Genomic DNA, 13,542 nt, shown 5'->3' on the forward strand with positions numbered 1-13,542 from the left:
TCAATAAACCACACGTGGCTCTCGGATTCTGTGCGCTGCCTCTTATTCCAAAACAATCATTATTTAAACAAAACAAAAGGCGGAGCTCCCCCGTCCGTTCCCAATGGTCTCGTCCCCGTGCTCCCCCCCTTCATTTTTTCGTGGTCTCGCCCGTTCAGCCGTGCCTGGAGCGCCCCCTGCCGCTGTGACGTCACCGCTGCCGCAGCCCGCCTTTTCCGTCACGGCGCTGGTGGAAGTGGCGTCACTTCCGGCCGCCGCCTGCCGGCAGCGGAGCGGGGCCGCCATGTCCACATCGCTGGGCTCCAACACTTACAACCGGCAGAACTGGGAGGATGCGGTGAGCGGGGCGGCCGCGAGGGGCCGGGCCAGCCGGGAGGGGCGGGCCTGGGCCGGCGGGCTCGGCTGCGCCGCGGGAGCGCGGGGGGCGGCAAGGCCGCGAGGCGGGCGGGGTGCAGGGAGGCGGCCCCGGGGCTGGGACCCGCCATGGGGACCCGCTGCTGTCCCTGGGGACCCGCTGCTATCCCTGGGGACCCGCTGCCATCCCTGGGACCCGCCACCTGCCATAGGGACCCGCCACCCTCCCTGGGGACCCGCCAGCTGCGGCTGGGGCTGTGCCGCCGCGTTCCCCGGCTCTCCCCGCGGCCCAAAGGGAGCGAGCTGCCCGCCGCTCCTTCCCCCGCGCCGCCCTGAGGGGCTGCGGGGCTGAGCTGGGCCCGTCGGGTGCCCCTGGCCGCGTCCCTTCCTGCTGAAGCCTCCCCAGAGTGGGCCCAGTGCAGACAGTCGCTGCTGAGGGATAACGGGGGCGGTGTCGCCTGCTGCAGTCCGGGCACTGACAGGTTCACATCTCAAGAATACGATTTTTACTTGATTATTCTAACTTTTACTCTAAGCTCCAATAGCGACCAGATTATGATTCTGTAGTAATTTGGGCCTGGGTCGTGGCTTGCAGCTCTCCCAGTGTCTCCTAATCCATCTGCATCTTTTAATCATCTGTTGAGTTAAGCTAGATAATTTTTCATAGTGTGACTTCAATGCTGTTGTGGAGGCAGAGCTTGTTAACAATTCCCGATTTTCTTTTTGCTCCGTTCAGGATTTCCCTATCCTGTGCCAGACGTGTCTTGGAGAAAATCCCTACATTCGGATGGTAGGTGCTTGTTGGGCCCTGCAGCCCTTCCCTCCCTCTGTGCTGGCCCTAAAACTGGGTTTGGGGCCTGAAATAGGGCTGGGTACAGGAGGAGGTGCTGAAGTGAACACACACTGCTGAACAGCTGGTTCTGCACAACAGCATCTGGTTCAGCTGTTGTTGGTGTGTAATATCACAGTTAGGGGTGTGATTTAAGAACAAATCAATCACAAAGGAGAGAAGATGATCCACTCCAGTGTCTGGAGTGCAGAAAATGGTAGAAAATGAAATTTTAGTATTGGCAAGCTCCAACATGACAGTGAGCTGCTCAAATTCTAATTAGTGCAGTTTCTAAAATGTGACAAACATGCACCTCTAAAATTAAGTTAAAGGTGACTTATGAAGGTAGTTTAAATTCCTGTTTGTTTTCCTGGGTTTGCTCTGTGCAGGGTGAGTCAGTCCATGTTCTGTTGCATTTCTCTGCCTGGCCTGATTGCCCATGACCTACATTGACATTATCTCCTTCACATTCATGTTCCACAAATTTTCTCAGAGAGATTGGCTTGTTCTTATGAAACAGAACCCTAATGCTACTATAGGGGATATTTCAAAAGCTGTTTGTTTCCATGGGTTATTTAATGTAACATCATCTTTCCTTAAAAAGAGCTGATAATGCTCCTTTTTATTTTCACCTTTCATCAGTACAGGAGGTGGGACTTAAAGTATTCTGTTTTCAATGAAAGTTTCTAAACCAAAAATGTATTGAGAGTATTTAAGATTTATATTTTTTGTCCTGTTGACTTTCCAAGGTGTAAGCCAAATACATAGTGATGAGTGAGTCTAAATGCAGCCTAAATATGAAAAAAGCTACTGTGTTATCATGTCAATGATATGTTTCATTTTTATTTTTCTATATTTCAGACCAAAGAAAAATATGGAAAAGAATGCAAGGTATGTTTGTGTGTTTTGAAGAAAGATTGTGAAAATTGGTGCAGATCTAGGAACAATCCATTTTAATGATTAAAAACCTGTCAGCTTCAGAAGAGTGCTTATCTGGGTTAACTTAAAATATTTATGTAACTACTTAAATTTTTAGGTCGGTCTACTGTGCTTGTTAGACAGAGTCAGTTCTAAAATAGTAAAATTATTGAGCAAATCCTGAGTCTGTGTAAAAAAATCTTCATGTTTATTAGAATGAGGTTTTGCAAATACTGTTGTACTATGTGTGAAGTTATTGCAGCATTTTAAATGATCCATGATTTCTTCTGTAAGTTGGTTGTTTTTACTGAGAAGTGCAAAATACCTGGAGTTTGGGTTTTACTGTGAATGTTATTCATGCTATTTGGTGATTTGTGTTGGCTGTCCAAGAAATAAGCCACAATTATTTCCAAGAGCAAAAAATACTCAGAGCTGCCTGGACTGAGGGAAATTAAAGGAGGTTTTTGCCCTTTTATCAGTTTTCATCTGAGGTAGAGAAAAGGTATAATTTGGAGTCTGCACATATTGAGATTGTATTATGAGCTCAAGCTGTACCTGCAGAGGAAGCAAATGCATCATTCCATGAGATAAGAGGGAACATCATTCTTCTGCACCAAAGCTCTCATAACCTCCTGCAGGTTGCTGCTGTGCTGGTGCCTGATGTGCCCATCATTGTAATTCATCTCTGGAAGCTCCACACTGACATCACCTGGAATCAAAGAGAATTTATTTATCTTTGAGTAGATCTGCATTTAAATAAATAAATAAATGCAATAAATAAAAAGAACAACAGCAACCAAAAAGAAAAACAGCTTCCCTAACACTTACTCCTGTCAAAGTAAAACCCCAATTAGAAATGAGTTTTTGCTGAGCTCTGAGTCTTAGCTTTAGGACCAAGAAGTTGTGTTTATGGTTTGGAGAAGCTGGATGAGTTTGGAGAGGCTGGATGAGTTTGGAGTGTGTTTCCATGCCAGGAGCAGATAGTAGCTGTGTGCAGGGTGAACCAAGTGTCCCCTTTGTGTCCCAGATTTGTGCCAGGCCCTTCACGGTGTTCCGCTGGTGCCCCGGCGTGCGGATGCGCTTCAAGAAGACAGAAGTGTGCCAGACCTGCAGCAAGCTGAAGAATGTCTGTCAGACCTGCCTGCTCGACCTGGAGTATGGTGTGTACCCAAAAACCTCCTCCAGGACAGGGAGCTGCCCTCTGACATGGTGGAATCACTTTAAATGTGTGCATGTAATTGGCACTGCACAGTGTTTGGGATGAGCAGGTCTTGTCTCTTCAGAGGTTCAAGGGCCCAGTGGTTTCCCTGAGCAGCAGATTATTTACCTCTGGTCACTGCAGGTTACAGAAATCACTGTTTCTGCTCTTTCAGCTTGTTCTTCATATGGATTGGTTGGGGTTTTTTTGTTCCAATTTAGGTTTGCCTATCCAAGTCCGGGATGCAGGACTCTCCCTTAAGGATGAAATGCCAAAATCTGATGTCAACAAAGAATACTACACCCAGAACATGGAGCGAGAGGTGAGTGTAGCCAGCCATGATCATGGTTTTTGTGTGCCTGTGTGTGGGGAGGGAAGGGCAGCAGTGATCTAGCTTCTCTTAAAACCACTTGCTTGCTCTGATTCTGTGCATTAATGTTCGGTGCTGATATACACACAATTATTTGTGTTCTGCCTGCTTTTAGATAGCCAATTCTGATGGCACCAGACCAGTTGGTGCACTAGGAAAAGCTACTTCTACCAGTGACATGCTGCTGAAGCTGGCCCGAACCACTCCATACTACAAACGCAACCGTCCTCACATCTGTTCCTTCTGGGTGAAAGGAGAGTGCAAGAGAGGAGAGGAGTGTCCCTACAGGTACAGACACAGCTTGGACAGTCCATCTCTACACCAGATGCAGCTTCCCTTGGAGAGGGAGGGGCAGGAGACACTACAGTGATTTGGGTCAGGGCAACACTTGCATTCAGTGCCAGCAAATGAATCTCTGTGGTGGCAAGTTGGTTTGTGAGAAGTTGGCTGTGTCCTTTGCCAAAGCAGTGACTGCAGCTCTTCTCTTGTATAGTCAATTTTTCCCCTTTGTGGCGTCAGTCCCCTCAAGCAGAGATCTTTGTATTTGAACAAGAGGCTGTTTCAAACCCAGCTCTTGTGTTTTGTAGTGCTGAGTGCTGAGCTGTCAGAAGCACCATTCATTCAGAGCTTGACGCAGTCCTGGCTGCAGCTGAAGTCTTCAGGGCTTTGTTCCATTTTGGCATGTTTATGTGGACAGGGTTAAGGATATAATTGACCCGAGGCTTTGAGAAGGGAAACTGGCAGCTACAGTAATTTTAATCCATTCAGTCATCCCTGATGTTATAAAGTGCTTTGTTTGCTGAACCTTAGACATGAGAAACCAACAGATCCAGATGATCCTCTGGCTGACCAGAACATCAAGGATCGTTACTATGGAATTAATGATCCTGTGGCTGACAAACTTCTGAAACGAGCATCAACCATGCCTCGTCTAGATCCTCCTGAAGACAAGACTATTACTACACTGTATGTTGGAGGGCTTGGAGATACCATCACTGAATCAGATCTCAGGTGTGTTGGTGAATTTGTATTGACCTTGCCTTTTTGTTTGACGCTTTGATAATGACTCTTCAAGTGAGGAACAAAAATAAATCTGGATTTCACGTTTTTTTAATGGGGAACTGGTTGGTGGGCAAGTGCAGAGGAGTGCCAGCTTGTTGGAGAACAGGCAGGCACATTTCAAATGCTTTGATTAAAATGTATCTCTTTAAAGATGAGTCATCCCTTTGTGCTGTTGGGGATACTGTGTAACCCTATTTACAAGGAGGTCCTGTATCCTCTAGCTAGCTACTGAGAGAAGCTGCTGCACCGCTTTAATTGCTCCATAATTGCATGGAGGGCTAATTATGATTAACTGATTGATTATTGATTTCTAATGATTAGTTTGAACTGGAAATGGAGAAGAGAAAGTTTCTGTGCATGCCTATCTCACCTGCTCTATACCCTGCGAGTAGGAGGAGTGGGGAATCGTAATAATTTTTTTTGTCCCATACAGAAATCACTTCTACCAGTTTGGGGAGATCCGGACGATCACGGTGGTGCAGAGGCAGCAATGTGCTTTCATCCAGTTTGCCACCAGGCAGGCTGCAGAGGTGGCTGCTGAGAAATCCTTCAACAAACTCATCATCAACGGCCGCAGGCTCAACGTCAAATGGGGAAGGTAAATGTTTGGGGGTGAAGCCCTGAGGATTTGTAAGTTCTTTTCTCAGTTTACAGTCTTGACCACCAGGATTATTATGCAGAAGTTGATACTTGTTTAGTAAATAGTTGGGGTCCTCTTGCATTTTGGTTTTATTTTTACAATGGGATCTGGCTTGGAAATGACACAAACAGCATAAGGGATTTCTTGGCTGAGGATTATGGATGAGTTTCGGTAGCTTTGCTCCTAGTCCATCTCCTGTAAACACTGTTCGCAAACTTGGTACCATCTGTCTGATGTTCTGTGAGTTTCTCATCTTTAGCCTGAAGAAATGGATCTGGAATAGATAATGTGAAGTCACTGTGGTGTAAATATCTCCTTATCCTGCCTTTCTCATCTTTGTTCTCAAACTTTTGTCTGTTTTTCAGGTCCCAGGCAGCAAGAGGAAAAGAAAAGGACAAGGAAGGCACTACAGAATCGGGGATAAAGCTGGAGCCCGTTCCAGGACTTCCTGGAGGTAAGGGAGTTGTATTCATCCCTGAAACACTTAATGGTGACCCACTTCCACCAGTGAGACTGCTGTTAAACTTCAGGAGCAGTGACAGTTCAGGATGGTAGAGGCTGTGGTGAGCCCAGAGCAGTTACAGGAGGTTTGCAGCACATCCAGCTGGATGGGAGATGAGCTTTGTCTAGGAGCAGATCCTTGATGAAAAGAGAGTTCTTTATGTGATGAGTGAAAAGTTAAAGCTGAGTTCAACTTCCTTAGCTCACAGATACTTGCAACCCACGCTTTCAGTGTTTGGTGAATGTTGTATGATGGACAAAGCAAAACTGGTTTCAGATGAAGGAAATTGGTGACTGGAGTTTCAGGGCAGTTCAGCTTCTCACTCTAGTTCATACACGAAATAGTAACAACAGTTTGCCTTTGTGGAAGCGTGGGTTGTGCTCCATCTCTGAAGGCAGACACCTCTGCTTGTCTTGCCTGAGAGATTTTCCATAACCACGTGTACTTTTTCTGCAGCCCTCCCCCCTCCTCCAGCTGCAGAAGAGGAGGCTTCTGCAAATTACTTCAATCTACCTCCAAGTGGCCCTTCAGCCGTGGTGAACATTGCCCTGCCACCCCCTCCTGGCATCGCTCCACCGCCGCCTCCAGGTACCTGTGCCTCCCCCTCCAGAGGGGGTGTGAAATTCAGTGTTAGACAGTCTCTTCCTCCCTGCCAGGCCATGCTGCACTAGGGATGCATGCCCTGAGCTGATTTTCCTCATCCCTGATCACACAGTGTAAACGGATGAGCTAAACTGAGCTGTCAGCACAGTTTAATTGAACTGAGCTGCCTGTTGTGGTTGGTATTTGCTTGCAAATTCCTAGGCACGTTGGTTACTGGTACTGAGACCTACTCAGTGCTTTTGCTGGCTGTGTAAATGCCACATTAACCCAGACTTCAAAGGGTAATTTTGCAGATGGTTGAATGCTGGCCTGTCCTTGGCTCTCCAAATATCTATCCAGAGATACTTTTTTTCTTTTTAATGGAATTTTGGACTCTCACAGATGCATTTGCTCTGCTCTGTGTTTGAGTAGGAAACATTTAGATGGCTATTACAGACACCTGCCCAGTCCCCCCATCAGCTTTTATTTGTAAGGATGTGTGTTGGGTAGGGATTGGCCCTAGTTGTACTGAAAAGAGGGGCAGGAGTTTGGGGAGATGTGCACCTTTGTGGGCACAGCTGTCAGCCAGCTGTGGTGTCAGCCCTTTGAAGCAGCAGTACACATACATCAGGTTTTCTTTTGCTTTGCCTGAAGCTGCCAACTTTTGTTTCTGCAGGTTTTGGACCACACATGTTCCACGCCATGGGGCCCCCACCTCCCTTCATGAGAGCCCCAGGCCCCATCCACTACCCATCCCAGGATCCCCAGAGGATGGGTGCCCACGCAGGAAAGCACAGCAGCCCCTAGCACGTCCTGCCACCCTCATCCTTGAAGTCAATGTTATTTTCTAGTTACCATGGTAGCACCATATGTTGAGCTGTGGGTGAGCTAGAGATGCCTTATTTCCCTGCTTGCAGCCACAGGGCAAGCTCAGCTCCGTGTCTCCACTTATAATCGGGTTCTTGATATGTCCCAGGTCTTTCTATTAGTGTGGGGGGTGGGTGGGGGACAGACAGAAGGGCTGTCAGGGGTCTGTGGGTCTGGGGTACCAGAATTACAGTGTTAGCTGTGTATCCCATTGGCACACTTTTGAAATAAACTTCTGGAAAAACAAAACCAAACCCTTTTCAAGCCATTTGATATCCTCAGTTGGAATGTTATGGACTGTAAAAATGTAACCAGAGACTTTTCTGTCAGGTAACTAATGATGTATTATTCTAATGAGGTATTAAACCAGGACTGAATAAGAGTTGAAAAACGAGTTCATCAGATCTGCCAAACCCATGGCTTGGCCTTACCACTATACAGAATTTTCCTCCCTCCTTTTTCCTGACTTCTTGGTTAAAAAAAGACAAGAAAACAAAGCAGAGGAGGAGTAGAACTTGTGGCACCACAGGCTAGTTTTCTCTGGAGAAAGAGCTGGGCTTTGGGTGTGGTTAATTAGTTCTGCTTCTGTCAGGGGAGAGCTCACCCAGAATGTGTTGGACATGCTGGTGGATGGGAGAGGCTGTGGCATTTGCACTGTTCTGGTCCAGAGTGTCTGTAGCCAGGACCTGTGAGTGCTGTGACAGATTTGGCATGCAGGAGGCTTCACATCATCCCAATTTATTTATTATTTCCAGTAACCAGCCAGTAACCCAGGGTGCCTAGATTCTGCAGATGCTGGACAAAGAGGAGAGAAATGGAATTGGAACAGAGCAGCAGTTGAACATCATAGATTTATTGTTTCTAAGGAACAAACCATTTTTCTTTCTGTTTGCTTGCCCCCTCCTGCTTCTGTGGGAAACTGAGTAATGAAAGCTTCCCACCTGAATGATATGTTGTGGCAGCAGAATCCCTGCGTGGGGTTTGCTCTGCACAGTGTTACAAACTTCACAAATGAGGCAGCTGCTAACTGCAATTTTAGCACAACGTTTACTTGCCCCATTTAACCACAGTGGTGGAAAAAGGAACTTTTATCCTGGTGCTTTTGGGAGTATAAGAAAGGGTAATGTTAAGAACCTGACAAAAGCAATTGAAGGAAGCCTGTGTTGAGTCAGAGGTTTTTGTGAATGGGGTTCCCCAGGTATTCTGGTGACTGTAGGCTGTTGTTAGCTGCATGTCCCACTGTGTGTCACTGCTGGAAATGTTGGTGTAGTTGGATCCTCAATGCTGATTTCCACATCTCTGGAGGCACAGCCTTGCTGCTTTTCCTTCCCACTGGTGTGGAAGTTACCAGAACACCCTGGCACATCCTCACACTGCTGTGGTTCTGCAGAGCCTGATCATTGACCAACTACATGAAGCAAATCTGTCATAAGTCACTCAGAGAGCCTGGATTAGATGTTCAAGCGAGGCATGCAAAGAGCAGAAGGAAGGGGAAATAGCTGCCAAGTGCTAGCCAGTAGCTTCTGGAAAACAGAGCACAAGTTTCCAACTCCCAGCATTCCTCTCCCCTCTATCATGGCTGTGCTGTATTGGTAAACATTTGTTGTTGTTGTCCAGCCAAGCTCAAGGTAGCTGCTTTAAACATGCCAATGCCTCAAGTAACTTGTTTTATTGCTGCCCTTCCATTATCACCTCCTCTCTGCATCCTGACTGGAATGACAGATGCAGAGCTGTCCTGAAGATGGAATTTCTCTGCAAAAGCACCAGGTGTGCGAGCAGGTCTCGCGTGCCAGTGAGGATGCAGTGAGGCAGCTTTGGTGTGTTGCAGTTGGTGGTGCTGCTGTTTTCCATGAGGCAGGGGAGAGGACAGGCTCTATGGGAGCTTGCAGGGATCTGCTGGATTAACAGCGAGGGCTTGGCTGGTTGGCTTGGCACTGACTGCAAGGGGAGCTCAGAATGGTCCCACACTCGAGCTCATTCAAACCCCACTCAAAGATGACAACCCAAGCCCACCAGCTGAGCTTACATGGAGGATTCCTGCCCTCCCTCCCTCCCCTGTGAGCGTGTCTGAGTCCAGTGAGGGAACCATCCGTGGCCTTGGGGAAGGGAACACGTCCTACAGCTCTTCGCTCTCCGGCAGGATCCGCACCCAGCCTTGGGCCACCCTGTTGAAGTTGGGCCTGTGGGAAATCACCTCCAGCACACTCAGGTTATCCAGCTCCACGGTGGGCAGGGAGAACAGCTCACCAACCAACGCCCTGTCAAACGGGGCTGGGGTCCTGCAGCACAAGGAGAAGCACACTTGGTCACAAGGAGAGGCTGGCCATGTTGTGAAGGGGTTAGAAAAAATAAGTTTGGATTTACTGAGCCCAGCACAATGTAGCAATGCCTGTTGCATTGCCTAAGCCTCCTCTTCCTCCCCAGGACACTGTTAGAGCCCTGCCAGCCCACTGGGGTGGTTCTCTGGTACAGAGCCCACCTCAACTGAAGCCTGAAGAGTGGGGTTTGATGCCTGGGTGTTGGTGGAAGTGTTCTGCACATGGAAGGGCTTAGACTCAGACCAGTGACAGTGACAAACCCCTGGTCTTGAGAGTGCCTCATCTGCAGCTCCTGTGTCCTGCACAGGGCTGGGGCTGACACAGCTCTGGATCACACCTGCACATGCAGCTCTCTTGGCCCTTCCTCCATCCTGCCTTTTGGGACCACTCCTCCTGAACAATGACTAACAGGAGGAGCAGTGTGGGGGCAAGAGCTGTCATCTCTTTCTGGAGAAATGTGGAAAGGGACTGGGGAAGAGTGTGCCAGCCCCCAAAAAGCCAAGAATGTTGGTTTTGGAGCAGCACATGGGGGCTGAGTTATCAGTGAGGCAAAACTGGGAATGTTTGCTTTGGGAAGCACAGCTAGAACATGAATAACGTGGCACTGTTTTGCAATAAGAGGGGAAAGGCAAATGAGACAAGTTTGTTCTAGGAACTTTCTTTTGGGAAAAGAGTCTTTGTCAAAGCTCGGTTTTCACTCTCTCTTAAAGCAGCGCATCTTAGCAAGTTGGCCCAGGTTTTTGCATCAGTCTGAATTTACCTGTGGATAAATCAGCCTGTTTTAATGCAGTTGTTGTGGAGATGGTGGACTTGCCCTTGCTCTGTGACCCATGAGAGCTGTGCTGGGATTCAGCTAGCCTTAGGCAAGACCACTGGCTTTTCGATAGCCAGCTTGTTCCAAAAAGTTTGTTTGTCTGTGGCTTGGTATTTGAACTGAGAAGTGATTTAAAAGCTTGGAAAATTGTGAAAAGCCCAGTTAAAAGCAGATTCGCTTTCTGAATCTTCCTGCCTCACTGAAGAATTAGAGGAGGTGGCAAGAGGCTTGGAGTTAAATTAGCATCCATCTGTATTAAATTACAGTTGAAGACTTAAAATAGAAAGGCAGTGTGTGAGAGGGGAGAAATGGTACAGGGTAGAGTATTATTCAGAAACATGCCCTTGCTTCAGTCCCTGTTCATAAATAAATCCTGAGGCAGAAACATGGCTAAATGTTGAAAGAAAAGAGCCAAGTGTCTGCAGCAGCTCCTTGTCCTCCCCCTGCAGCCCCTCCTTGGCTCTAACTCCTCAAGGACAGCACATGGCAAAGCCCCAGGGCTGAGGGGGAGGAGAGCAGCAAAGGGACGGTGGTGGCCAGGCTCATCTCTGCCCTTTGGGATGGCTTTTCCCACAAGGAGGGGTTGTGGTCCCTCACAGCCCCTTCTGCCAAGTGCTGAAAGCACAGCATGCCTCAAATCCAGCCCTGGGGAGCTGCTGCTGCTGTTGGCACATGGGCTGCTGGAGACCAGTGCTGTGTCCCAGGGGGAAACTCCAGTGGGAACTTGGCTACTGGAAGGTGACTTTGGCCAGGCCACCAAAGCCAATGTAATTCCATCCTCATCACAGAGGCTTTCAGGGAGGAGGACAGACAGGACTCTTTTTGCTGATTCCCTGGGATGATGTTCAGCTTAAAACTTCAGTTCTCCTTGTTCTGCCATGGGCTGCTGATGCTTTGCTGCCAGCAGATCTCCTGGACCCCACTAAACTCCTTTCCAGAAAGGAGATCTGTCTTGGCAGCCTTTGCTCTAGGGTCCCACTCTTGACCCCAGTGTAATTTGGGGGTGTGAGGGGGCACCAGCTGTGCTCCCCCAGAAGCAGCCACAGGGCAGGGAGCTTGCCCTGGCCTGGAGGCTTTGGGCTCCAGCAGGTGTTTGGAAGGAATCTGGTGACCTCTTAGCACTCTGTGGGAAGATTAACCTTACACCCCCACTGCTTCCAGCAGCTGCTTGAATACCTTAAGGAAATTAGGAAAGAGACTTGGCACTGTGTCATTCCTCCATGAAGCCCAGAGCTGAGCCCAGCTGGGAACTGGAGTGATTCCTACTCCAGGGCCATGTTTGTAAGAATTGGTCCTCCCAAATTTCATCCCTGACGTTACCCAGTGAGATCAAGCTGCTGAAGGCTGTGTGAGCCCAGTAGTGGAGCTGAGAGGAGATCTAGGGCAGAGCTGCTGGAGGCAGCAGGGAACCACAGAGGAGCTCCTGAGTAGGAAAAGAGCATCCTGAGCCCCTCTGGGGTATAAAGAGGACATCAATGGTTGCATTTCCCTGGCAGGATGGTGGGTGCTCCTGTTGTGGCTGGTGGTGTCAGCCCCTGTTACCTGTTGAAGCTCCTGAAGTCCCACGGAGGGGGTCTCATGGGCGGCGGGTTCTTGCTGTACACAGCATTGTCCCTGTCACCAAAGAGCTCCTGCCACGGGGACCGGTAGCCCTTGGGGATGGCAGTGGCATTGAACTTCTCATGGGGGATCTCTTTGAGGGGGCTGGAGTACCCTGTGCAGGGGAGAGACACAGTGTGGGTGCTGGGGCCAGAGCCAGGGGGCTGGGAACAGCCCGGCCTCTGCATGGCCACGGCCTGTTATTGGGGCAGGAATGAGTATCTATAACATATATATGTTTCTGTGTCTATACATACATATTTGTACACATAGAATCTCTGGGGGAGGGCTGGGCAGACCCCTGAGCAAGCAGCAGCTCACTGCCTCCAGCCCCATGTTGCTGGGATCACAGCAGAGCTGAGTTCAGGTGCAGAAAGCTTTGACTTACCTGGGGCCAGGGCACTGGGGTTCAGCACTTTGCTCATGTGCAGGACCTTCTCTGACTTCTTGGGTACTTGTGGGGGGCCACCTTGGGGTGATGCTGCTACGTGGAGCTCAGAGTGATAATTCTCCTGGCCCCCAGTATTCTCACCTGCCTGTGGAGGGGAGAGTTAACAGGCACAGGGGGAGCTCCCCCTGCCCCATTTGGGACTCAGAGGGTGCTTGAAAGCACCTCAGAGCTTCCTCCATCTACTCACCATGTGCTCATTCACTGTTCCTTCTGGACCACCTTTCCCTGGGTGGTGGGAGCCGCCTGCCCCTTGCCCTGGGAGCTGCAGGAGACAGTCAGTGGGTACAGAGGGGGATCAGCACCATCCCCCTCTTTGCTGGATGTTGAACCCCATGTTTGCCCATCTCCATGCCCAGCCCACCAGGACATCTCTCCTACCCCCTCACATCTGCATAGCAGTCAGCCAACCATGGCTGCCCTGCAGAGAGACCACTGACCCTGGCAGGAATCAGGAATTCCTTCCCTGGAAAGGCTGCAAGGGCCAGGGAAGGGCTGGCCTCAGACCCACCTGCCTGGAGCCGCTGGGGTGCTCAAAGACAAAGCGCTGCACGCGCTTCTGGCGCTGCTGGAAGAGCCGGGAGCCGCGGTTGTTGGGCAGGGAGAGCTCCTCGATCATCAGGTCCTGTGTTGTGCTCATCTTCTTCCCCAGGTCCAGCTGGGGCTCTGAGGAGGCTGGAGAGCACAGCTACAACTGAGGATGCTGCACGGTTGGGGACCCCCAAGGCAGCACAGACCGTGTGTCCCCTCCTTGGGGTCTCTGTTTTGTGGCTGGGCCGTTTGCCCACACCAGGGACTGGCATTTCCTCAGTGTGAGGAATTGCCAGGGAGCTACAGAGGTTCAAGCAGCCTCTCCCACCCTGTGCATGAACTGTTCCAGCAAAAACAGGGCAAGTGGCCTCAACCAGAGCTGGGTCTGGCCCCTAGGCAGGGAGGGCAGCACTGTCCTGGGGCTGGTGACACACCTGCACCCCCTTACCATCTTCAGGGCCTTGTCTCATGATGGCCATCACCTGCTGCCGTGCTCCTGGGGCAGCTCTG

The 13,542-nt window shown here is 49.6% G+C and overlaps 2 protein-coding genes across 2 annotated transcripts; one reads left to right on the forward strand and one right to left on the reverse strand.

The window, feature by feature from the left end:
• Positions 1-206: 206 nt before the first annotated feature.
• On the forward strand, positions 207-7,705 carry RBM22 (RNA binding motif protein 22). Its single transcript, XM_064724796.1, has 11 exons — positions 207-337; positions 1,091-1,144; positions 2,045-2,074; positions 3,129-3,261; positions 3,521-3,621; positions 3,785-3,957; positions 4,480-4,680; positions 5,165-5,329; positions 5,737-5,825; positions 6,330-6,461; positions 7,132-7,705. The coding sequence occupies exons 1-11, from the start codon at positions 284-286 to the stop codon at positions 7,260-7,262; spliced, it is 1,263 nt and encodes a 420-aa protein (XP_064580866.1). The 5' UTR covers positions 207-283; the 3' UTR covers positions 7,263-7,705.
• On the reverse strand, positions 7,630-13,416 carry MYOZ3 (myozenin 3). Its single transcript, XM_064724797.1, has 6 exons — positions 13,361-13,416; positions 13,013-13,176; positions 12,692-12,766; positions 12,442-12,589; positions 11,997-12,168; positions 7,630-9,601 (listed from the first exon to the last, which is right to left on the reverse strand). Exons 2-6 carry the CDS (start codon positions 13,139-13,141, stop codon positions 9,439-9,441), a joined length of 687 nt encoding a protein of 228 aa, XP_064580867.1. The 5' UTR covers positions 13,142-13,176; positions 13,361-13,416; the 3' UTR covers positions 7,630-9,438.
• Between the last annotated feature and the right edge of the window lie 126 nt (positions 13,417-13,542).

This window comes from Zonotrichia leucophrys, chromosome 13 (genome assembly GCF_028769735.1).
Source record: "Zonotrichia leucophrys gambelii isolate GWCS_2022_RI chromosome 13, RI_Zleu_2.0, whole genome shotgun sequence".
Taxonomy (NCBI): domain Eukaryota; kingdom Metazoa; phylum Chordata; class Aves; order Passeriformes; family Passerellidae; genus Zonotrichia; species Zonotrichia leucophrys.